At 43.9% G+C, this 26,998-nt stretch overlaps 1 protein-coding gene across 1 annotated transcript in view; it reads left to right on the top strand.

Moving 5' to 3' along the window:
* Positions 1-25,753, top strand: part of ddc (dopa decarboxylase) — an 84,409-nt gene extending 58,656 nt beyond the window's left edge. The window contains exons 9-14 of the mRNA XM_060920391.1: positions 6,300-6,367; positions 7,609-7,685; positions 18,650-18,669; positions 21,388-21,486; positions 24,896-24,997; positions 25,080-25,753. Coding sequence (XP_060776374.1) covers positions 6,300-6,367; positions 7,609-7,685; positions 18,650-18,669; positions 21,388-21,486; positions 24,896-24,997; positions 25,080-25,280 — 567 coding nt within the window. The 3' untranslated portion in view covers positions 25,281-25,753. The remainder of the gene's footprint in view (positions 1-6,299; positions 6,368-7,608; positions 7,686-18,649; positions 18,670-21,387; positions 21,487-24,895; positions 24,998-25,079) is intronic.
* The last annotated feature ends 1,245 nt before the right edge of the window (positions 25,754-26,998 follow it).

The raw sequence follows: 26,998 nt of genomic DNA, 5'->3' as shown, positions 1-26,998 counted from the left end.
CTTATCCTCGTCGCCAATGTTACACTTTGACTATGTGTAGAAACGAATTAAATCACACACACACACACACACACACACACACACACACACACACACACACACAGAGTAAGTTTCACCGTGCTTTACTCCATCTTGTCACTGCATAGACTGAACGTTACAAACCAGTGCATGGGGTTCTACCCATCAGCGTGCTGACGTCAGTATGTGACACTCATCATAACCCTGTTATTATCATGGGTGGGTCAGTGTTTTGCTGTCCTCAACCCATTCCAGATGAGACACCTGTGGATTGGTTGTACAGTTGTGGACACGGTCTTTCTGTGGCACCATGGGTGGACTGTGTATTTTGGTAGTCTAAGGCATTAGGGCGGCACGGTGGTGTAGTGGTTAGCACGGTCACCTCACAACAAGAAGGTTCTGGGTTCGAATCCAGCAGCCGGCGAGGGCCTTTCTGTGTGGAGTTTGCGTGTTGTCTGCGTGGGTTTCCCCCACTGTCCAAAGATATGCAGTTAGGTTAACGTGGGGTGGCCTTGGGCTGAAGTGCCCTTGAGCAAGGTACTTAATCCCTGACTGCTCCCTGGGTGCTCTAGTGTGGCTGCCCACTAGGGTCTGGGGGTGTGTGCACGTGTGTTCACTGCTTCAGATGGGTTAAATGCAGAGGATGAATTTCACTGTGCTTGAAGTGTGCATGTGACACATTAAAAGGTTTCTTTCTTCTTTTCCTATTAAGATTGAGACCCTATCCACGTGAAGGTCATTTCGAAGTTCATGAATGATTTTGGATGGTATGGGAGCTCCCAATTAGGACGTGGATCACATGACCAAGGGTCCACTAATGTGTGGACTAAAACGAAAATTTATTAGGATAAACTCCAGAAGAAGGGTTTTAAAGACTGAGAGAAATCTGTCCCTAAACCTCCAGCTGAACTGCCATAGTTGGTTCAGGCAGTTAGTGCTGTATGTTCAAACACAGTCTGCGCCTCTGTCTCCACTGTGCCCGTCTTTGTTTATACAACTCCCTGTTGTTGTCTGTACTGTCTATTTGATGACATTGTGCACATCATGAGTTAGCATCAGTGTGGTACCAAGACAAGATGAACTATGCTGTAGCACTCCTGCAGTTTAGGGAATGAGGAAATGGGAGACAGGCTGTAGCACTCCTGCAGTTTAAGGAATGAGGAAATGGGAGACAGGCTTGAAAACTCAAGGTCTGTCTCCCTACAAAGTTCTCTTTATTTTGCTCTCTGCACTTTACGCACACACACGGTGTTTGATTGCTTGGCTCCCTGTCTCTCACTACTGGCTTCCCTGAACAACTTATTTATGTTGTACTTTTAACAACAGACTGTCACAAAGCAGCTTTACAGAAAAATAAAGGGATTCCAGGGATATGTTCTTGCTGACCCCTAAACTTCTCCTGGAAAAAATGTTGGCTGGTCAATTTTCCTAGGAGGGGGAGACGGTCGCTGCCTTAAATAAGATTAATGGCTTGGCTTGAAGAACTCGAGGCTATTCGAGAAGTGGAAATTCAGAACCTCTTTGTTCTACATATTAATTGCCGAAAAGGGAGCATACCGTATGTAAGGTTCTTAACACCTCCTGCTGTTTTTTATATACCTAATGATTATCAAGATGTGTCTGACCTTATCCAGGATATACTCAAGCTGTGGTAACTCGCCCTTTGGTCAATGATTCATGGTTCACTTGGTTCTCCGGTCTTTGGGGAGAGTGGGGACACTGGCTCCTGGCTGGAGCCTTGCCCAGAGGCTCTTTGTTTTGTATTGAACTGTCTTTGTGTTTTTACCCACCATACACTGTGTCCATGCCTGTCTCTACTTTGCCTCAGGCATAACTGACTTCGCCTCTTCTCCACTCTTTGTACCCTTTGTCCATACACAGTTTAAAGCTCATAGGCAACGATTTTAATTTTATGCACATTTGAAACTTTATATGTTAAAAAGCCCTCTGTAATTTTCTTCTGGTCCCAAGAAGTATTGTTAAGTAATAATTAAAATAAGTTAGCGCGGGGGCGGCACGGTGGTGTAGTGGTTAGTGCTGTCACCTCACAGCAAGAAGGTCCGGGTTCGAGCCCCGTGGCCAGCGAGGGCCTTTCTGTGCGGAGTTTGCATGTTCTCCCCGTGTCCGTGTGGGTTTCCTCCAGGTGCTCCGGTTTCCCCCACAGTCCAAAGACATGCAGGTTAGGTTGACTGGTGACTCTAAATTGACCGTAGGTGTGAATGGTTGTCTGTGTCTATGTGTCAGCCCTGTGATGACCTGGCGACTTGTCCAGGGTGTACCCCGCCTTTCGCCCGTAGTCAGCTGGGATAGGCTCCAGCTTGCCTGCGACCCTGTCGAAGGAATGAGAAGTTAGCGCGGATTGCGGCGAATTTCTGTTCGGCTATTTTCATGACCACTCGGCGCGTGTCGTCATTTAAGCCAAACAAACTGCTTGAGTTGAGTCCACTTCCATTTACTTACATTGCCGTTCGGCTTGAGTGCAGACATGCGTTTGGGAATTTCCAAAGAAAAACCATGTCTTATTGTTGTTCAGTGAACTGTAACAACGGGACTGGTTCAGGAAGAAGTTTTACCATTTTCCAAAAGAGGAGAAGAGGCAGAGAGAGTGGATTGTGCGTGTGAAGCGAAAGGGTTGGCGGGTAAATACGCCGCTCTGTGTTCCGATCACTTTGAGGAGGTTCATTTTTGAAGAATTCCCATCTGTTGGAGACTTTAGGTGTCAGTGTTGGACAGAGAAGGCTCAAACCTGATGCTGTTCCAACAAAATTCGAGCACAAAAGCAAGCAGTCAAAGAAGAAACGGACCAGCAATGCTCAAGCAAAAAGGAGAAGATTGGAGACAAACATTCTTACCTTTGCTTGCAATTTTTCAAGTCAAAAATCCTGAGGGATCCTGTACAATCATTGTGTAAATGAGACAAAAGGGATAGTTTGTCATGGCTACCTGCCAGCATGCTAACATGTTATTGACTAACATGATAAATGTGTGTGTGTATGTATGTTCGAACGCAAGTGTTCCTAATGAAGTGGCCACTAAGCTGAAGTTAATTTGTCACCGCTTAAATGATACCTGCGGGCATGCTAACATGTTAATGGTTTACATGCCATTTGCATGCTAAATGTCTCATCTCATCATCTCTAGCTGCTTTATCCTGTCCTACAGGGTCGCAGGCAAGCTGGAGCCTATCCCAGCTGACTACAGGCGAAAGGCGGGGTACACCCTGGACAAGTCGCCAGGTCATCACAGGGCTGACACATAGACACAGACAACCATTCACACTCACATTCACACCTACGGTCAATTTAGAGTCACCAGTTAACCTAACCTGCATGTCTTTGGACTGTGGGGGAAACCGGAGCACCCGGAGGAAACCCACGCGGACACAGGGAGAACATGCAAACTCCGCACAGAAAGGCCCTCGCCGGCCACGGGGCTCGAACCTGGACCTTCTTGCTGTGAGGCGACAGCGCTAACCATGCCGCCCATGCTAAATGTATGTGTGTGTTTTATACAGACACACGTGTTCCTAATAATGTAGCCATTAAGTTGAAGTTGATTAGTCACTGCTGACATGCTCAATGTATATGTCTGTGCATGTTTTTACACAAGTGTTCCTAATAAAGTGGCCACTACGTTGAAGTTGATTTGCAACGACTACCTGCTTGCATGCTATTGACTAACATGATTAATGTTTGTGTGTATGTTTAGAGTCGGCTACAAATAGTATAATGCTTGGATTAATATTAGCAATAAATTATATTAGCAATATAAACGAATCCACGTTCTGTTATAGGGATTATGTGTGTGTGCCTCTGTGCGCATCAGTGCGTAACCCCATTAAATGTCCTGGTATATGTTATAATTGAATTGTTGAAAATTAGCCCTGTATGGTGAAAGTGCGCAGAAGTGACATGTAAACAAACCTTCGGAAATTGGGCAAAACAGTATGTTTTAAGCATTTTATTCAGTTTTTGGGTTTTGGGTTGTTCTTCTAGACAATAAAGTTGATATTCGACATTTCACCTCTGACCGTTGCCTATGATTAAGTTTGTGTTTTGTGCTCGAGGCATCCTCACCCTACATGCCTTTGCAAAGAAGAGCTGTGTGTGTATATATACATCCAAGGTCGGTTGTGGTCCATTACAATGGAATAGCCATATGGAAACAGAACGGATCAGTCAAAAGGATTTAAAATGTAACTATTTTGACACAATAGCTTTGATTTCAGAATATAATTTAATATCTGTGGCTTACAATGTTGCCAGGTTGTTGTGGATTGTTTTTCAAATGGTGGAACATCCATGGACTCGCTACTTGACGCAGAGGCTTCAGGGAAGGATGAGCCAGCCCGTTTTTAGGACTACAAATAATACCCTGTCCACACTAGGGATTTTGTACCGATACGAAACTACTTTCGTACCGCAACACCTGTCCACACTAGCAACTATACCGGTACTGTAGCAGTATAGCTGTATCGGTACGAAACCCACAAATGTATGGGTTTCGTACCGGTACAGTATCGGTACTGTAGCGCTTCGCTGTAGTGTGGACAGATGAAGCGGCTCTGTATCGATACAAATATAATGCGCATGCGCAAAGTCACACACCTCAATCGATGTCTTCGCTGAATAAAATAGTGAAGAACGGAGATTCGTTTGTTTCTTTCTCAACTGCCTCGCGCGCTTTATACGATTCGACTGAATAAATGACCACCAGAAATGCAGACTCTACACTGACAACAAAAAGCGCACACACGTTGTTTCATCCGTACGGAAGCCGAGAGAGGCCCTTCATCTAAACCTTTTTTTTTTATTCACCTTGTTATCCCGAGATAACGACATAATTAATTCAGGATCTCGAGAAAACAACACAACTAATTCGAGATCTCGAGAAAACAAAACCGTTATTTCGAGATCTCGAGAAAACAAGACAATTATTCCGTGATCTCGGGAAAACAAAACAATTATTCCGTGATCTCGAGAAAACAAAACTGTTATTTCGAGATCTCGAGAAAACAAAACAATTATTCCGTGATCTCGAGAAAACAAAACAATTATTTCATGATCTCAAGTAAACAGCTGAGAAATGGTTCATTCAGGTGTGCCAAGAGACTTGTGATATGCTGACTTTGGGGCTATTTCTCATTCTGTATAGACGCAACTTTGGTCATTAGGATGTTGGGAATAATCGATCACCTAATAAGGCAATATTTTGATCAGGGGCTGACACAGGGAGAGATTGCATTAAGTCTTTTAATAAGGGATAATTTCAAAATTAGTCCGCAGCACCTCCGCAGAAGACTGGCCCGGCTTCGTCTCTACCTACGGAGATACAGTGATCCAGCTGAGATCATGAAATAATTGTTTTGTTTTCTCGAGATCTCGAAATAACAGATGCCATATATTCTCGGAAGAAAGTTACTCGGTAACCACGGAAACATTTTGCGTACGCGCATTTCAACTTCCATGAAAGAAAACCGCAAACATTTCTCGCTAGTGTGGACAGATGCACTAAACTGTACCGGTATACTTTGTATCGATACAGTTAGACCACTTTCGTACCGGTATAAGTGTGAACACAGCATATCTGTGGCTTAGTGGGCTTTCTAGTGGTTTTTAAAATGCCCACCCCCCCAAAAAAAAAAAAAAATTGTGAAGTTGGATATCATTTTTCTTTCCTTGCTTGTTAAAGGGATACAACTGTATGTATCTGATCATTGATGACTGGTCCATATACAACAGCTTTTCTACATGTTAATAGTCCACATCTCATCTCATCTCATTATCTCTAGTCGCTTTATCCTTCTACAGGGTCGCAGGCAAGCTGGAGCCTATCCCAGCTAACTACGGGCGAAAGGCGGGGTACACCCTGGACAAGTCGCCAGGTCATCACAGGGCTGACACATAGACACAGACAACCATTCACACTCACATTCACACCTACGGTCAATTTAGAGTCACCAGTTAACCTAACCTGCATGTCTTTGGACTGTGGGGGAAACCGGAGCACCCGGAGGAAACCCACGTGGACACGGGGAGAACATGCAAACTCCACACAGAAAGGCCCTCGCCGGCCCCAGGGCTCAAACCCAGGACCTTCTTGCTGTGAGGCAACAGCGCTAACCACTACACCACCGTGCCGCCCTAATAGTCCACATTCACAACACAATTCCTTTTGAAACACTGTTTTCCAAAATTCCAATTTGTCCATTTATGTGTAATTATACTGGAATTAAAAAAAATCAATCAGCAGCTAATTTAGCGAAATGATATGTTTTTCAGTTTGCTGACTCCTTCAACTTTAATTCTCACAAGTGGTTGCTAGTGAACTTCGACTGCTCCGTGATGTGGTGAGTTTATGGTGGTTTGTTCTCTCCACCCCCATTACATACACTTTCTCAGTTTCAAATTGAGACCCATATCACCAGACAGAATCCAGAGACTCTTATTAGTCTTTCCTATCCATGTGGAAATAGAAAGAACAGGAAGGCAAATCCACCTGCTGTCTCTGTCAGCGCCAGTCAAACAGGATATGAGACGGACTGGGACTGAGTGCATGAGATGGGGTATTAGGTTTTAATAAAATGGCTACTGTCATATCATTTCCAAACACTGCTAGGTATAGCTGTTTTTATACGATAATCTAGTACTGATGTTTTAGTAAGTAATCAGCCATGGGGAGTTTCATTATATAATCAAACTGATTAATGACTTTATGTAAAACATCAAGTTGATTTTATATAATGAACTTCAAGCATTTATTTGCATCACAATGCTGCGGACTTCTTGATTCTGTTTAGTCGGAAGGTGTTGATTAAATTCCTGTTATAGAAGTTCATTCTGTGCTAGCATTTCTTTAGAAACAACTTAATCACAGCTTTTTTTTTTTTTTTTTTAAAGCGTGTATAGTGCTTGGATATGGATTTCTGTGAGGAGACATTTAGTTGCTGTTTTATGGAAGTTTCAGTGCTTTGGTAAAGCTGTTTCATTAAAGTTTGAAGAAATAAAACCCATAGGAGTTGTCGTTTCTCTCTAACATAAGCTGCAGTGGTTTATTTTCTCTTATCAACATCATGGGAGACAGAAAATGAGAGGTTGATGAGGGAAAGAGCTTATATCAATCCAAAACTTTGTCTGCATTTTGGTCTTGAAGACTTTTTTTCTAATAGGTTTTATTTATCTTTGCACATGTACTATGCAAGCAGTCTGACATCCTATTATTATGATTTTTAGGTATGCATGTATTGTATGTATACAAACAGGATACTGTATAAGCAAGCATAGAATGGAGGCAGAATGGCAATACTTCGTCAGAAATTTACACAGATTATATTCTGGAAATTCCATTTCCTGAATGCCCCTTTTCGAGTCACCGCATTGTTCCCCATGAAATGTATCTTAAAATGATTCCCAACACGCCATAGAAATATATATCCACAAACACTTGGCCATATAGTGTAAATGTAAGATTTAATTCACTGGGGTTTCAGTGTGACTCACGTTCCTGATTGTATTGTTCTGACAAGCTTCTTTTACATCCTAAAAAAAAAATTGTGGCTTTTCTGAAACCAATGTTGCAAATGTCATTTAGGGTGAAGAAAAGGGCTGATATTATCGGGGCATTTAAGATGGACCCGCTTTATCTGAAGCATGACCACCAAGAGTCAGGTATTTCTGCAGCATCCACACAATACCAGCATTGCAAAAAATGACATGACATCATATCCGGTCACGACATCTTAAGTATCGTCAAATTTATCTCGCACTCATTTATTATAAGATTGCTACAAGCCAAATATAAGATTAAGCAACCTGTTTTGGACATCTTTACTAATTCCAAGCTTGAATAGTCTTGTTCTGTTGGTAAGCTGGTTCAGCATTTATTTCTAGAAAGAAGCAAAATCTTCAGTCTGTCAAAAGCATTCTACTGTAATCCCATACTTGGAAATACTAGATACACTACCGTTCAAAAGTTTGGGGTCACCCAGACAATTTTGTGGTTTCCATGAAAAGTCACACTTTTATTTACCACCATAAGTTGTAAAATGAATAGAAAATATAGTCGAGACATTTTTCTGGCCATTTTGAGCATTTAATCGACCCCACAAATGTGATGCTCCAGAAACTCAATCTGCTCAAAGGAAGGTCAGTTTTATAGCTTCTCTAAAGAGCTAAACTGTTTTCAGCTGTGCTAACATGATTGTACAAGGGTTTTCTAATCATCCATTAGCCTTCTGAGGCAATGAGCAAACACATTGTACCATTAGAACACTGGAGTGATAGTTGCTGGAAATGGGCCTCTATACACCTATGGAGATATTGCACCAAAAACCAGACATTTGCAGCTAGAATAGAGTGCTCCGAGATGATGCTAAAAATAGTAACACTGTGGTCTGCGCGGCCATCTTGGAAGTCACTCGCTCCAGAGCGCTCATAGAGTACACATCATAGAGTACACATTCACTGATTCGTTTCCGCGTTAGAGGGCTTAGAAGCTTGGATTTTTTAAGAATTTAGACATCTGAAGTGATGGAGCACTACCGTGAAAGTTTGGATAAGCAGGCACGGGAGCGTTATGCTGAGAAGGTACGTTTCATTGGGAATGTAGATCCATACACTGTTAGTGAGAAGGAATGGAAAGCTGACCCCAGCTTGTTGCCGCATGTGACATACATCGATCTTGTGAACTATCTAGTGTTTCACCCAAGTCCATTTTGTGAACTAAAGCATGTGTACATAAACATTACTAGGCCTAGATCTTAAATGCCATTTGATGCAACAATGCACTGCAGTAGACATAAGCTGCCTAATGTGACAAATATATCCATTAATCATTGCTGAAAGTACATAGAAAAGATAATAGTTTGTATCACATTTATTTTAGTAACTATGAAATTCAAGACAATTTAACCTACCTGTCACAAAGTGATCAGAACAAATCCGGATACAGTCAAGTTGTACTAAATTTGATCGGTTAATGGCAGCCAGCCACTGTCGTCTCCTCCGCTCGCTTTTCTCCTGTGCTGCAATTCCCTGGTTAGTCACGACTTTAGGGAGTCTGTGGAAGCTTTTGCCACCCTTTTCCCCCCAGCTACTACACCCAACAATGGCACACGTATTCGGCATTGTCACCCCTTTTTGCTTCGCTGAACAACAACAATGCACTGACACAGCGACCTTTGACTTCCAATATGGCTGCCGCTGGGTTCGCGCTGACCTCGAAGCACTCTATAGTCATTTACCACATTAGCAATGTATAGAGTGTATTTCTGATTAGTTTAAAATGATCTTCATTGAAAAGAACAGTGCTTTTCTTTCAAAAATAAGGACATTTCAAAGTGACCCCAAACTTTTGAAGGGTAGTGTAAATTTGACTGTATTCAAAATATTTGCACATGCTAACTTCTCTTCTTTTGGAGTGAGTGCGAATGTAAAGGCTTCTTAACATAGCTATTTCTTTTTCACGTATCTTGAATCCAAAACAATAAAACATCAATAATCATGCTATAGTTACCAGTAGGGTATCATGCTGCGTTCTGTTAAAGCTTAAAATGAAGATGTAGCGTGAATAACGTGTGGGTGGAGCACAGAGGACGGCAGGACAACGTTTAGATGCAGAGAAGGCTTCTTTATTTTGCCAACTCTTCAGTCTGAGCAGCGTAAGCCTAAATACACACACACACACACACACACACACACACACTCTCTCGGCATCTGCTCCCGGGTTGCGCTCCCTCTGCTCTCTCTCTGCCTCCTTAAATAGGGAGCGGTTACTGGGAAAACACACACAAAACACAGGTTAACTATCGTCAGGTGTAGCGATTCTGCCACTCACCTTCCCTGGCTCCGCCCTCCTGTCACAGACCAGCGCTTGACCACGCCCCCGCTGCCACATACCCCCACCGCCTGACTCAGGCCGGGCGCCTGTCCGGCCCGCAGCCGACTCCCCCCCCCGACGGGAGAGGAAATCCGCCACGACCATCTGCGCCCCCGGCCTGTGGACCACCTTGAAGTTGAAGGGTTGGAGTGCCAGATACCAACGGGTGATCCACGCGTTGGCATCCTTCATGCGGTGGAGCCACTGGAGGGGCGCGTGGTCCGAACAGAGGGTGAAAGGGCGCCCCAGCAGGTAGTAACGGAGGGCGAGGACCGCCCACTTGATCGCCAGGCACTCTTTCTCAATCGTGCTGTAGCGCCCCTCACGCACTGACAGCTTCCGGCTGATGTATAGGACCGGGCGGTCCTCCCCCTCCACCTGCTGGGACAAAACGGCCCCCAGCCCTCTGTCCGACACATCCGTCTGCAACATAAAAGGGAGAGAGAAGTCAGGGGAGTGTAAAAGTGGCCCCCCACACAGTGCAGCCTTTACCTCAGAGAAAGCCCGCTGGCACTGCTCCGTCCACTGGACCGGATCTGGCGCCCCCTTTTTAGTGAGGTCAGTCAGCGGGCTGGTGACGTCCGAATAATTAGGTATAAACCTACGATAGTAGCCAGCCAGCCCCAGGAACTGTCTCACCCCCTTTTTGGTCTTGGGCCTCGGGCAGGCCGCAATCGCTGCTGTCTTATTAATTTGGGGACGCACCTGCCCGTTGCCCAAGTGGAAGCCCAGATACCGTACTTCCACCCGCCGAATCGCACACTTCTTTGGGTTGGCAGTGAGTCCCGCCCGCCTCAGCGACCTAAGGACGGCCCTCAGGTGTTGCAGGTGCCGCTGCCAGTCATTACGATAAATGATAATGTCGTCTAGGTAGGTGGCCGCATAGGTGGCATGGGGCCAGAGGACCCGGTCCATCAGCCGCTGAAACGTAGTGGGCGCCCCAAACAGCCCAAACGGAAGTGTGACGAACTGGTGTAAGCCGAACGGTGTGGAAAAGGCCGTTTTTTCCCGGGATAATGGAGTCAAGGGGATCTGCCAATATCCCTTCGTCAAATCCAGTGTCAAGTAAAAACGAGCCGTGCCTAGTCGATCGAGCAGCTCATCAATACGAGGCATTGGGTACGCGTCGAATTTAGACACCGCGTTGACTTTTCTATAGTCCACACAGAACCGGACCGAGCCGTCAGCCTTGGGAACCAAGACCACCGGGCTGCTCCAGTCACTGTGGGACTCCTCAACGATGCCCATTTCGAGCATGGCCTTGAGTTCTTCCCGAACCACCTTTTTTTTGTGTTCGGGTAATCTATAAGGACGGCTACGCACTACCACCCCCGGGGGCGTCTCTATGTGGTGTTCTATGAGGTTAGTGCGACCGGACAGGGGCGAGAACACATCCGAAAACTTGGCCTGCAACTGGGCGACCTCCGCAAGTTGGGTCAGGGAGAGGTGGTCTCCACAGGGGACTGGAGAGGTACGTGATGCCAATGTCCCTTTTTGAACCTCCGGCCCCAGCTCCGCCCTCTCCGGAACTACCGACACCGACGCCACGGGGACCTCCTCGTTCCAGAGTTTCAGCAGATTGAGGTGGTAGATCTGTAGGGCCCCCTCCCTGTCCGTTCGCCTAACCTCATAGTCGATGTCCCCGACTCGCCGTGTGACCTCAAAGGGTCCTTGCCACTTGGCGATTAATTTGGAGCTCGACGTGGGCAACAGGATGAGTACCTTATCTCCCGGAGTGAACTCTCTAAGGCGCGTGCCCTTGTTGTACAGGCGGGCTTGCCGTTCCTGGGCCTGCTGCAAATTCTCCTGAGTTAGGTGGGTGAGCGTGTGGAGTTTTGCGCGCAGATCCATAACGTACTGAATTTTGTTTTTGCTCTGTGAAGGTCCCTCCTCCCAATTTTCCCGCAGTACATCTAAGATGCCACGCGGCTTACGCCCATATAATAATTCAAACGGGGAGAACCCCGTGGAGGCTTGGGGGACCTCTCGCACTGCAAACAGCAAGGGTTCAAGTCATTTATCCCAGTTACGTGCGTCCTCACTTACGAATTTTTTGATAATATTCTTGAGGGTGCGATTGAACCGTTCGACTAAACCGTCTGTCTGTGGGTGATAAACGCTGGTGCGGATCGGCTTAATACCCAGTAGCCCATACAGTTCGCTCAGTGTTCGTGACATAAACAAGGTGCCTTGGTCAGTCAGGATCTCTTTCGGGATCCCAACCCGGGAGATGACGTGGAAGAGGGCCTCTGCGATACTGCGTGCTGAGATATTGCGAAGAGGCACTGCTTCCGGGTATCGCGTTGCATAGTCCACCAGAACCAATATAAAGCGGTACCCTCGTGTTGACCGATCTAATGGCCCGACGAGATCCATCCCAATTCTTTCGAACGGGGTCTCGATTAATGGTAGGGGGCGCAAGGGCGCTTTTGGAATGGCCGCTGGATTTACTAACTGGCATTCGCGGCACGCCGTACACCACTTACGGACGTCGCCGCGAATCCCTGGCCAATAGAATCGGGCCATTATTCGGGCTAGTGTCTTATCCTGCCCGAGGTGTCCAGCCATGGGATTAAAGTGAGCTGCCTGGAATACCAATTCCCGGCGGCTCTTTGGAATTAACAACTGGGTGACTCGCTCTTTCGTCTGAGTGTCCTGCGTCACTCGGTATAACCTATCCTTCAAAATGGAAAAATAGGGGAAGGACGGGGTGGCGTTCGGCTGGAGCATTTGACCATTGATTACTCTCACTTGGTCAAACGCGTGTCGCAGAGTCTCGTCTCGCGATTGTTCCAGTGGGAAATCCGCGAGGGATTCCCCAATAGAAAGAGGAGGGGCCGGCGGCTCCTCACTCTGTCGCGGAGATGACGTAGACGGCTCTGCGACCGCAGCTCCAGCCAAAGCGACACCGGGACCTTTCCCTATTAACCGGCAGGACCCACTCTTTACTAGGCGTGCCATTAAACCCCGAAATCCCGGCCAATCAGTCCCCAAGATCAAAGAGTGGGTAAGGCGAGGATTAACCGCCGCCTTCACTATAGATTTTTCCCCTCTGAAATATATGTGGACCGACACCAACGGGTAGCTGTGAATAACGTGTGGGTGGAGCACAGAGGACGGCAGGACAACGTTTAGATGCAGAGAAGGCTTCTTTATTTTGCCAACTTTTCAGTCTGAGCAGCGTAAGCCTAAATACACACACACACACACACACACACACACACACACTCGGCATCTGCTCCCGGGTTGCGCTCCCTCTGCTCTCTCTCTGCCTCCTTAAATAGGGAGCGGTTACTGGGAAAACACACACAAAACACAGGTTAACTATCATCAGGTGTAGCGATTCTGCCACTCACCTTCCCTGGCTCCGCCCTCCTGTCACAGACCGGCGCTTGACCACGCCCCCGCTGCCACAGAAGAAAAACACCCAGGAAAATGTCCTCGACCCAGACTTCAGCATATATCAGACCAACATGGCCGCTCACACGAACAGTTTACTCTGAAATGTTACTCACTTTTACAGTAAATGAGTTTAGTCCCGCTTATATTCGTATTTACTTTAGATCAGCCAACATAGAGAGGTCAATAAATGATGAAAGGAAATGGCGTCATAAACTCATGTTAGCTTGGTAGCTTGTTGTACATGCCATGTCCTCCCCTCCCCCCACGCTATAGCTCAAACATGCCAGACTAATGCCGCTTTTCCACTACAAACGCGGCTGAGTCGGGCTGAGCCGTGCCGTGCTGAGTTGGGCTGAGTCGAGCTGAGCGGGGCTGTTGGAGTTGCATTTCGACTACAACCGCGCTGAACCGTGCTGGCTGGAAGTGGGTGGACACATTGGGTGGAGTTAGCGAAAATGGGTGGACGTCACGTGATGTCGTTAAGCAGCGCAAACCGTGACATCAGTGAGCTTTTAAGCGGTAGTCTCACGACCCGAATAGTAAACAATAAACATGGAGGACATGGAGTCGTTAGTGTTGCTGGTCTTGGTTCTGTGGCTTGTTGTCACCGACAACGCCAACAGATACTGGCAAGAGCGTATAGATGAGGCGAGGCGCATAAGGCTTCAGAAATTCTCGTAATTCGTAATTCTTCTTCTTCCGGGTTTACGGTGTTGACAGATCCCAGCGTGCTCGCGGGGCGTGTGTGGGCATGTGAGGACACTCCTCCTCACCAATCAGTGCACAGGGGAGTGTCTGCTCACGCCCCCAGCCTCACTCGGCTCGGTTTGGCTCGCTTCAGCCCCACTCCAAAACCGTGCAAGTTTTAGGGGCTAAGCAGGGCTGAAGCGAGCTGAGTCGTGCCGTTCTTTGGTAGTCGAAACGCGAGCCGTGTCGGGCTGAAGTGAGCTGAAAAAGGGTAGTGGAAAAGGGTCATAAAAGAATTCAAGTCGAATGCAGCATAAAATGGACTGAAGAATCGAATGCTAATTTTCGAACATTATTTCTCACTTGGGTGCTTTCACAACAACCGTTATCTTTATCAGTGTTTCTAATATAGAGAGAGCCTGGTATTATATTGTGTTTTCTACTCCTCTTTCAAAGACTTTTTAAATTATAAATATTCACATTCATATTTTTTTCCCTCTCTAACCAAATAATGAAATGGTTCCACTGTTGTTCATTCAAAGTCATCATCAACAAAATATGTAGTTTAAAAGTGTGTGAAGTGTTTATTTACAGCTAAATCTCTTCCCGTTGTCCATCACCCTCCTCCTCCGTGAAATGACGCACTAATTGTCCATCATGCTCCACCCTGCCTTTTGCTTGTCTCCCATTTTGAGCACAATAGCAGCTCGGTGAGCTACACAGCTGTGCAGCTGCAGCAGGCCTCTAATTGCGCTGACAGCAAGACAAAAGGGGTGACCGTGTCTGTCCAAGCACACACACACACGCATACACTTACTTCACAGGTCTAGCCATAGCTTGCTCACAAAGCTCACTCCCACCTCAAACAACAGAAGCCTAATGAAGTTACACTGCACCGCTCCAGGCTTTTCTGCCTTATAAGGAGTATAATGGCAATAACATCTGTAGCCACACATACACCATGGTGTATTACACTTTTCTGTCAGTCTGTATCCCAGATTGAACACAAACATCAGTAAAATGTGCACAGGTTATATCTCAGCTTGTTTGCTAATTGCTCATCGTGATCTTTGGATGGTTTATTCTATTTACATACTGTTTTTCTTTATATCATATTCATGAGAGATACAGTGGGGTCCAAAAGTCTGAGGGCCTCTGCATGCTCTTGCGACAAAGCTTTCACAGATAGCTTTTCGCAGACAGCTGTAATTTATCGTTGAGCGGGGAGTAATAGGCGTGTGCGATGTTATTCACCGCCACAACGCAAGGGGGCGCGAAGTCGCGAAATCGCTAGGAGTAGTTGGTGGGTGTGGTTAGTGGAGTGTTTATCCTCCGGTTACTTATAATGACTAGAACTGGAGTCGTATAGATGTACGTACTTCCTCACTTCCTCGATCAACCGCTCTTCGTGCTGCTCCATCTTCGCTCGTCTTTTTAAAAATGGCGGTAGTGAAAACAAAACAAACCGGGAAAGTAGGGAAGCGGAAGTGCGTGTACAGCGGATGTAGAGTGGACCAATCAGAGCCCTCTTGTCTGCAACGCTGTCTGCGAGGCTTCTGCGGTGGTCACAATTTTTGGGAGGTGCGCGCAGAGCGTCTGCGAAGGGGGGGGGGCTACGCAGACGCCATCTGCGACGCCATCTGCGAGGACTGCGTTGTCAGCATAAATTGGCCTTGAGACTACATTGAAAATCTGTTTTTTGTTTTGTTTATAATGGGAAATTAACAGAAGGTTTTAGAATTTTGAAATATTTAAAACAACTTTATTTTAAATATTTAAAGCAACTTGAAGATTAAATCAAGATTCCCCCCTTATTCTTCGTTTGCGATCACGTGACCAAAACTGCTTGCGTCATTGACCGCCGCCATGTTGGAGGATATACAGTGCCTTGCAAAATTATTCATCCCCCTTGGTGTTTGTCCTGTTTTGTCGCATTACAAGCTGGAATTAAAATGGATTTTTGGAGGGTTGGCACCATTTGATTTACACAACATGCCTACCACTTTAAAGGTGCAATTTTTTTTTTTAATTGTGACACAAACAAGATGAAAAAACAGAAATCTGGAGTGTGCATAGGTATTCACCCCTCCAAAGTCAATACTTTATAGACCCACCTTTTGTTACAATTACAGTTGCAAGTCTCTTGGGGTATGTCTCTATTAGCTTAGCACATCTAGCCACTGGGATTTTTGCCTATTCCTCAATACAAAACTGCCCCAACTCCTTCAAGTTAGATGGGTTGCGTTGGTGTACAGCAATCAAGTTATGCCAAAGATTCTCAATTGGATTGAGGTCTGGGCTTTGATTAGGCCATTCCAAGACATTTAATCATTTCCCTTTAAACCACTCCAGTGTAGCTTTAGCAGTAATGTTTAGGGTCATTGTCCTGCTAGACTGTGAAACTTCGTCCCAGTCTCAAACCTCTGGCCGACTCAAACAGGTTTTCTTCCAGAATTGCTCTGTATTTAGTGCCGTCCATCTTTCCTTCAGTCCTGACCAGCTTTCCTGTCCCTGCAGATGAAAAACATCCCCACAGCATGATGCTGCCACCACCATGCCTCATTGTAGGGATGGTGTAATCAGTGTTTGTGCCACACGTGGCATTTCCCATGATGGCCAAAGAGTTCAATTTTTGTCTCATTTGACCAGAGAATCTTCTTCCATGTGTCTGGGGAGTCTGTCACATGCTGTTGGGCAAACTCCAAACGTGTTTTCTAAAGCAATGACTTTTTTTTCTGGCCACTCTTCCATAAAGCCCCACTCTGTAGAATGTACAGCTTAAAGTGGTCCTATGGACAGATACTCGCATCTCTGCTGTGGATCTTTGCAGCTCCTTCAGTGTTATCTTTGGTGTCTTTGTTGCATCTCTGATTAATGCCCTCCTTGCTCGGTCTGTGAGTTTTGGTGGGCGGCCTTCTCTTGTCAGGTTTGTAGTGGTGCCATGCTCTGTCCATTTTGCTATAATGGATTTAATGGTGCTCCCTGGGATATTCAAAGTTTGGGATATTTTTTATGACCCAACCCTGATCTATACTTCTCCACAACTTTGTGGCTCCTTAGTGTTCATGTTGCTTGCTTAGTAGTGTTGCAGAGTCAGGGTCCTTCCAGAACAGGCTGATTTATACAGACATCATGTGACACTTTGATGGCACACAGGCGGATCTTAATCAACTAATTATGTGACCTTATGAAGTGAATTGGTTGGACCAGCTCTTATTTAGGGATTTCTGTTTTTTCATCTTAATTGTTGTTTGTATCACAATAAAACAACACTGTGCACCTTTAAAGTGGTCGGCATGTTGTGTAAATCAAATGGTGCCAACCCTCCAAAAATCCATTTTAATTCCAGCTTGTAACGTGACAAAACAGGAGAAACACGAAGGGGGATGAATACTTTTGCAAGGCACTGTACAATATACGGTACATATACACACAGTAGTCAGAGTACAGACTGGAAGGTAAAGAGGAGTTACATTTAGAAGCTTGTAGTCATTTCTCAAATCTATTTCAAAAACAATCATTTTGACTGCTTCAAAAAACAGGTATCTTACACACTATATAACATATCTAGTTATAAAAGAGCACTCACCGGGTGAGGAGACTGCAGTATTTGAGGTAGTGGTTTGGCATGAATCTTGTCTGATTGACTCTGTGATCGTTTGGGAAGATTCTTCAATAATTTTGCGTTTCTTTCGGCGCTCTGTAAGCCGAGCATTTCGAGCTCCCGCTTTAGTACCATCTTTGATTTTGTTGTGGCCCATATTTTGTCTTGGAGCCCAGTCTGGATCTGTAAAATTGTAGAGATCAGCTGGTTTCCCTAGCAAAGCAAAATAAAAGCAGCATCATCAAAAAAAATTATCTACGGCTCTTTTTAAAATGAAATAATTAATAATAGAAGCCTTTGATTGTCAGATCACACACTTGATCACAGCTTTGTCACATTTGATAGCAGCAAGTTTCTGCACGACCAGGCTATTAAACGATCCAATATTTCTTATATGTTACAATCTTTCATGAATAGCTAGCTTGTAGCACTTCCCATTGATGAAATGTTCACTGTAGACTCGTGTGGTTTTTGCTTTCTCATCACTGAGATCAGCCCGGTTTATGTTGGACAGCCAGTGACGTCTACACTCTGTAGACAACTCTCTTGTTTTTTTCTCCTTGATTATTGATAACTGATGAAATTCTAAAGAACTTAAGTCCCCTTGTTTTGAATAGAGTTGTGCCCACATTCAATTACAGCACAAAGAGCGTAAAGGCATAGCGAAGAAACAAAAGGAATTCTTGAACGTGACAACCTCTTGAGCATATCTTCTATAGTAAATGTGCGCCACGTGAGTTTGTGTACATCCTCCAACATGGCCGACTTCTGGTTCAAAGCCTCATGCATAATTGGCTATGACATCACATGAAAAAGGAAAAATTCCAAGGTACATATTTAAATGTAAGCAACTTTGTGATGTGAACAGCTTTGTACAAAATATCAGATTTTCCTCATGCCTAATCTCTTCTGTTGAAGCATGTGCTCAGACGACACTCGAATGGATTTGATCTAAATTGTGTGTGTGTACACACAAATACAAATGCTTCAGGGTGTGTTTAATATGAAGAAAAACCATGCCATTGATTTGATTCACTTACCATCATCTTGCTTTTTTTGCAGGACTCGTGACAGATTATAGAGTAAGTACGTTATTTGAGTGTATTTATTCTGCATTACATTTGGGTGTGATATGTTGAACCGTCTGGTAACTGTATGGTTTGCTGGAGGTATAGGTATACAACAGATTATTTCACTGTACTTTATTCTTCAGTTTTCTCAGTATTACCACATACCATGATATACATAACCTGTTTCCAAAAACAATGCAAAACCACCTGAAACACGCCTACAATGTTGGGGTGCTGGAAAAGGGGAAGCGTTTTTTCTTCTTTTCCTCAGCCTTTTGTATGGTCACCGTGGTACACATGCATTTCTGATGTCACGACACTCAGTAATCCCCCCCCCCCAATAATCCTCCTCATTTGCACAACAGAACTGATTCTCTATGTCCTAGAGGCACTATTTGCACTTTTGCTTTGTTATAGCCTTTTTAATACAGAAATTGATTAGATTTAATTGAAACAAGATCTTGGGAAGGGCGGCACGGTGGTGTAGTGGTTAGCACTGTCATCTCACAGCAAGAAGGTTCTGGGTTCAAGCGCAGTGGCTGACGGGGGCCTTTCTGTGTGGAGTTTGCATGTTCTCCCCGTGTCTACGTGGGTTTCCTCCGGGTGCTCCGGTTTCCCCCACAGTCCAAAGACATGCAGGTTAGGCTAATCGGTGGCTCTAAATTGTAGGTGTGAATGTGAGTGTGAATGGTTGTCTGTGTCAGCCCTGCAATGACCTGACGACTTGTCCAGGGTGTACCCCGCCTCTCGCCCATAGTCAGCTGGGATAGGCTCCAGCTTGTCTGCGGCCCTGCACAAGATAAGCAATTATGGATAATGGATGGATGAATGGAAGATCTTGGAAAAGGCAGACTATTTATAGTGGATATAAAGTGTACACACCCCGTTAAAATGATAGGTTTTTCTAACGTAAAAAAAAATGAGACCACGATAAATAAGTTCAAAACTTTTCCCACCTTTAATGTGACCTATAACCTGTACAATTCAATTGAAAAACAAACAAATCTGTTTGGGGGAAAAACATAAAAAATAAAATGTGTACAATAAACTGCTTGCATAAATGTGCGCACCCTTAAACTGATACTTTGCTGAAGCACCTTTTGATTTAGTTACAGCATTCAGTCTTTTTGGGTCGGAGTCTATCAGCCTGCCACATCTAGACTTGGTGATATTTGCCCACTCTTCCTTGCAAAAGCGCTCCAAATCTGTCAGATTGCGAGGGCGTGTCTTGTGCACAGCCCTCTTCGATTTCACAGCCCACAGATTTTCGATTGGATTTAGGTCTGGGTTCTGGCTGGGCCGTTCCAAAACTTTTTTGGGGGTCATTGTCATGCTGAAAGATGAAATTCATCTTCATCTTTCTAGCAGACATCTGAAGGTTTTTGGGCCAAAGTTGACTGGTATTTAGAACTGTCATAATTCCCTCCACCTTGACTAAAGCCGCTGTTCCAGCTGAAGAGAAACAACCCCAAAACATGATGCTGCCACCACCATGCTTCACCGTGGGTATGGGGTTCTTTTGGTGATGCGCAGTGTTGTTTTTGTGCCAAACATACCTTTTGGAATTGTGGCCAAAAAGTTCAACCTTGGTTTCATCAGACCAGAACACATTTTCCCACATGCTTTTGGGAGAGTTGATGTAATTTTTTTTGCAAAATTTATCCGGGCCTGGATGTTTTCCTTTGACCCTACCTCATAGTCCAGACATATGGAGAATACGGGAGATTGTTGTCACATGTATTACACAACCAGTACTTGCCAGAAATTCCTGCAGCTCCTTCAGTGTTGCTGTAGGCCTCTCGGCAGCCTCCCTGACCAGTTTTTGTCGTGTCATCAATTTTGGAGGGACGTCCAGTTCTTGGTAATGTCAAGAACGGTCTTCACTGTGCTCCATGGTATATCTAATGCCGTGGAAATGTTTTTGTACCCTTCTCCTGACCGATCCCTTTCAACGATGATGCTTTGTAAGCTCTCTGTGAACCCTGGCTTTTGCTGGAGGATGCAACTGAGTAAATGTCCGAACTTTATTTGGCGTTAATCAGTCATTTTAATTGATGGCAGGTGTGAACCCAAAAAGACTGAATGCTGTAATTAAATCAAAAGGGGCTTCAATAAAGTATTAGTTGAAGGATGTGCACACTTAAAGCTTATAGTACGCTTTTTTATTTTATGTTTTTCCCCCTAACAGATTTGTTTGTTTTTCAATTGAATTGTACAGGTCACATTAAAGGTCGGAAAAGTTTAGAAATTATTTATTGTGGTCTCAGGTTTTTCTGATGTAAAAAATATCATTTTAACGGGGTGTGTACACTTTTTATATCCACTGTATAAAGTATCCCCAAAAGAATTAATGACCCCCATAGCCCTGTACTAATTGGTGTGAAAACTGAACCCTGGCAACCGTGATTGTATGTTATTTATACTTGATAATGAATAGTTTATATAGTTTACTATGAAGCATATTTTGTTACATATACATCAATGTATATGGGCTATGAAGTAAGTGTGTGTGTGTCTATAAATATACATTTCTTGTATCTAACCAACATCATTTGAAGGATTTCATTTGTGGATGACGTGCCCGTACTGTCAGGTAGCATAATGCAGAATCAGGTTTGAACAAGACAGGACGCAAGCTGCTTTGGGATATGATCTGGTTTTCAGTCATGTTCAAAAGAGCCTTTTGCCCATGTGTGTTCATGTGTCATTTCTGATCTCATCTCCTCCTAGCACTGGCAGATCCCACTGGGTCGGAGGTTCCGCTCACTGAAGTTGTGGTTCGTGTTACGTATGTATGGAGTCCGAGGCCTGCAACAGTACATCCGCAAGGTAATCACTCCAAGTCAATCAAATCAGCTCCACCATATGCACTCTGAGTCCATGCCCATTTCCTGTCCGAGTTCAGATGATCATTGTATTTGTGTCTAGACAAAATGCATTTCCATGCCTTATTTGATACAGCAGATTTAATATTTTCTATCCTGTGAGTATGATCAAAAAGAAATGTACTGAGTAAATCACATGACCTATTGTTATAGATAAAAATATTATTTCCAGGTAATAATGCATTTACAGTGTTTCACTTTTTTGTCAGAATCTTCAGTTATATTACGAGTTTTCTTGTTTTAAGATAAACTTTATCGTAAAATAGAAGGATGAATCCCTGTTGATGAATTAAAGGAGAGGCTGAGCCTAGCGTGGGCGGAGTCCAAATTGATTTTCGGTGAGGGGCTTCTTGTAGTTTGAGGACAAAATGAAACAACCAAACCAAAGATGTCTTGGCTGATGGATGATATTTTTGAGAAAGGTGAAATCGGATACGTTTTGAGAAAATGCACTTGCAAGGCATAATGATTCTTTAAAATAAATAAATAAATAAATAAATAGATCTCGCAATTCCTCAAACCACATGATTTAGCATTTGTATACCAGCTATAGCATTTTATGGCATTTAAACTCTTCCTTTTATGATGCATGAATAAATGTATTTCTTCTGAGCACTTGAAATAATAAACAGTGGTAGAATGATTTGAATTACTTTTGTATTTCATTCAATTTAATAAAATGCTTTTAGAAATCAGGAAAAAGAATATGAAGTAAATTAAAATCAACATGACAGGGAAGAAAAGGAGTATTATATATCAGAGTATATTTTTGTACATTTGACAAATGGTTTTCATCCAGAATCCTGTCCAGGCTAAGCAGATGAGGGCTAAAGGTTTTTCTCATAGGCCCGTGACTCCTGCTTTCAGTGTGCAATTTTTTTTTTCCAGTGAGGTGGTATATCCTTTGTTTGAGGCTTTTAGAGATCATTGCTGGTTTCTTAAGTTCCGAGAGTAATGAATTTTTTTTTCAATCTGCATTTAAAAATAGTGCGTTTGGCCACAGTAGAGTCATCATAATGAAGTGCTTGGCTGAGATGAAGGAAACACTTTGTCCACTTAGGACGGCTGTTCTTAGTCATGTTTTTAATATTGTTAGCAAGGCTGAGTTTATGCTTTTGGAAAAACCCTTTTGCGGTGGATGTGATGATCTGAGGTACTGAGGGAACAGCTGCGTAACCCTTTTAAGAGAAAACAGAACCAAAGGACGAGACTGCTACCTGCTGGACAAGTCGGGATCTATAAGAACTTGTTTTCGACTCTTTATTAAACAGCTGTTTGGCCCTGATTAGGTTCATCGAAGCAGTTATTTAATAAGACATTATAGGAAAATATGATTGAGGAGACAATAGCCCATTTCATTTGAGCAAACAACATGGGTGTTTTGGGACACCAATAAACGAAGGCATTGTTTGGCTTCTGTATTCCCCCCACACCCCATGAGCTTATATCAGACAGTTATTCAATAATGATGCTTTTTTCCCCTCTATATTTGCTTAATAAAGATACTAATTAATGCAGAAAATAACATTGCATCGTTGGTGTTATACATACACAGAATATCTTTAATATTATTGCAGCTTGCTTCACAAGTTTTCCTTCGTTACTACACTTGTGGTCAGAAGTTTGCATACAGTGACATGAATGTCATGGCAATATCGGGGTTTTCAGTAATTTCTTTGAACTGATCATCTTCTGTGACAGAATCATTGTACAGCATACATCTTTAATTAAAAAAAAAACACTAGAATTTGGTGCACAAGTTTTAATTTTCTTTGGGTTTTCTGAAATCAACACAGGGTCAAAAATTTACAGACACTCAATTAAATTATTAATTCCAAGGTGCTGAAACTTCCAAAATGTCTCTTATCTTGCCAAGGCCAAGGTCTCTTAACTTCCTGTTCGTGATCATGATTGACTACAACTGGTAGCTTCTCTGTGCCTTCATAAAAAGGGTTTGTTTACAGCACTCATTGGATTGACCAACACACAGTAAAATGGGAAAGTCCAAGGAGCTCAGTGCAGATCTGAGAAAGAGGATCGCAGATGTGCACAACTCTGGAATGTCTCTTGGAGCCATTTCTAAACAACTGCAGGTTCCAAGATCAGTTCAAACAATTGTATCCAAGTTACTGTGAGGTGTAGTCACTTTGCCATGCCACTTTGCTTCAAGAAAACCCAAACTGTCACCCTTAGCTGAAAGGAAATTGGTTTGGATGGTCAGGAACAACCTGGGAACCACCGTGGCACAGCCCTGCCATGAACTGGAAGCTGATGGATCACTGTTCAGATCACCATAGACTAAGAGGTTGCTATCCAAGAAATAACCCCCTGCTCCAAAATTGACACCTTCAAGCTTAACTAAAGTTTGAAGCTGACCACACAGAGAAAGTAAAAAGCCTTCTGGAGGAAAGCTGGATGGTCAGATGAGACAAAGATTGAGTTGTTTGGCCTGGCCACAATGACCATCATGTACAGAGGGACACTGTACCAGCTGGTGGTGGTGGTAGGATCATCATGCTCTGGGGCTGTTTTGCTGCCAGTGGAACTGGTTCATTGCACAAAGTGGATGGAATAATGAAGGAGGACTACCTAAGAATTCTTCAGAATAAACCATCAGAAACTTGAACACGACTTGGGACTTAGAACAGGACAGTGAACCCAAACACGCATTAGAGCTGGTTGTGGAGGATAAAGCAGGCTAACATTAAGCTTAAAACAAGTCCTGACTTCCACCCAATTGAAAATACAGTATATGGACCGTGCTTATAAGTTGAGTCCATGCCAAGAAAAAAAATTTAATTTAATTGAACTCTACCAATTCTACCTTGAAGAGTCGTGAAATATCCAACCAGAATTCTGCCAGAAGCTTGTTGATGGGAAACAAAAATGTTTGGTCAAGGTGAATCTTGCGAAGAGCCATTTTACCCAAATATTAGGTGTGCTGTATGTATATATTTGACCCTGGATGTATCATTTTGACCCTGTGTTGAGTTCAGAAAACCCAAAGAAAATGAAAACTTGTGCACCAAATTCTAGTGGTGTTGTTTTTTAAATAAAGATTTATGCTGTACAATCATTCTGCCACAGAAAAAGAACAGTTCAAAGAAATTACTGAAAGCCCAAATATTGCCATGACGTTCATATCCAAGATGACATTCATATCAATGTATGTAAATTTCTGACCACAACTGTATCTAAAGTGTCATATTTATACTTTGAATACACATAAAAATACTGAAATGTAATCTGAAGCTTATAAGTATAGCACATTTAGAACTACAGACACAAGTCAATCTGTATTTATATGTGAGAATTTAAAAAAAAAAACTTTATGCATGTTGTCATTTTTCCAGCACGTTGCACTGGCTAAGGAGTTTGAGAGTTTGGTGCTAGCCGATGAACGCTTTGAGATCTGTGCTGAGGTGGTGCTCGGCCTGGTCTGCTTCAGATTAAAGGTGAGATAGAGCATATATGATGTTTTTTATATTTATATTGACGTAAAACATTGAGTTCTTTTTCCTCACACATAACACTCAGGGCTCGAACGACCTGAATGAAACCCTGCTGAAGAGGATCAACGGCAGTCGGAGGATTCACCTGGTGCCGTGCCAGCTGGCGGATACGTTCGTGTTGCGCTTGGCCGTGTGCGCTCGCACCACTGAATCACGGCACATTCACGAAGCCTGGACTTTCATCACTCAGCTGGCATCCGAGCTTCTCCGTGAGAACCAACACTAAGCACCGGACACAACACTGTGCTCATTAATCATTTTCGCTTACGCATATCCTGCTCCTGTGATTTGTTCTCCTCTGTGTGTGTCTGAGATCTGTTGCTGTCTGTCAAGTGATTATGTACAATAGGTTCTAAATGTCTGAGAGTCCACTACCAAAGACGTATTCATTTCATTGTTTTCTTTCAAAAATTAATACAATACAGTGTTGGCACGTTGTAAGTCAGTCATTGTTCCGACAAGGGAGTCCAGGATAGAGGATGTTGTTTCTGGTTTCTCAGTAACATTCTTTTTTTTTTTTCCTCATCTTCTGAACTTCAAGAGAGAAATAAAGCCTCTGCTATAACATCAGTGATGATGGGAATTAACTTGTCTTGCGACGTTCCACAATATTAAAAGTAACTGTAAATGGAAAAAAGGTACAACGTCATCATTCAGTTCTAAATTCCATCCATCCATTGTCTGGAGCTGCTTATTCTGTTCTACAGGGTCACAGGCGAGCTGGAGCCTATCCCAGCTGACTCTGGGCAAGAGGCGGGGTACACCCTGGACAAGTTGCCAGATCATCACAGGGCTAACGCATGGAGACAAACAACCATTCACACTCACATTCATACCTACAGTCAATTTAGAGCCACCAATTAGCCTAACCTGCATGTCTTTGGACTGTGATGGAAACCGGAACACCCGGAGGAAACCCACGCAGACACGGGGAGAACATGCAAACTCCACACAGAAAGGCCCTTGCCGGCTGCTGGGCTCGAACCCAGGACCTTCTTGCTGTGAGGTGATGGTGGTAACCAGTACACTACTGTGCCGCCCCTTCATTTCTAAATTAAAAACTGTAATTGTGGTATACAAGGAATAAAACACTTCAGAGGTGGTGTCAAGTCAAAGTCCCTCTCACACCAGAATCTGGTCTTCGCAGGCAGTCCCAGTATGAACCAACTCCTGAAGGCATATGAGTGTGGCGCCGATGACCGTTTCAATAGCCCTCGGCCTCTCGCCTATACAGCTAGGGGCTAGTCCTCTGGTAACCGCAAGAGTTTGGCTTCTCCACTCGCATCTGTATTGCACCGTGCCTTGCCAGACGGTAGTAGGTACCATTTTTATAATGGTCTTTGGTATGACCCAACTGCGAGTAGAACTTGCGATCTCCTGGTCGACAGGCAGACACACTAACCACTAGGCCAACTCGCAGTCTCAGAGGTGGTGTAAATGGAAAATAATCAACTTTAGAGCGCTAACAGTAACTCCCATTGATCATTTTCTAATTGTAGCACACCCCCAGAGTGTTTTATTCTTTACCTCATAATGAATGCATACGTACATCTTGGTGAACTCCAATGCCATTAAGGCATGAACTACCCGAAAACAAGAGCTGCTTGTTTCTTTAAAAAACTTATGGCAGAATTATGTTGCTTCTTCATATTTCCTCAACAAAATAAACTAGCTATCTAATGTTATCACTGTGTTCACTCCAAAATCATAGCAATACATGATTTTCTGCTGCATTTGTCCGGGGCGGCACGGTGGTGTAGTGGTCAGCGCTATTGCCTCACAGCAAAAAGGTCCGGGTTCGAGCCCCGTGGCCGGCGAGGGCCTTTCTGTGCGGAGTTTGCATGTTCTCCCCGTGTCCGCGTGGGTTTCCTCCAGGTGCTCCGGTTTCCCCCACAGTCCAAAGACATGCAGGTTAGGTTAACTGGTGACTCTAAATTGACCGTA

Source organism: Neoarius graeffei, chromosome 5 (genome assembly GCF_027579695.1).
Source record: "Neoarius graeffei isolate fNeoGra1 chromosome 5, fNeoGra1.pri, whole genome shotgun sequence".
NCBI lineage: Eukaryota > Metazoa > Chordata > Actinopteri > Siluriformes > Ariidae > Neoarius > Neoarius graeffei.
Note: the sequence above shows the minus strand (reverse complement) of the source record. Positions and strands in the feature narration are given on the sequence as shown.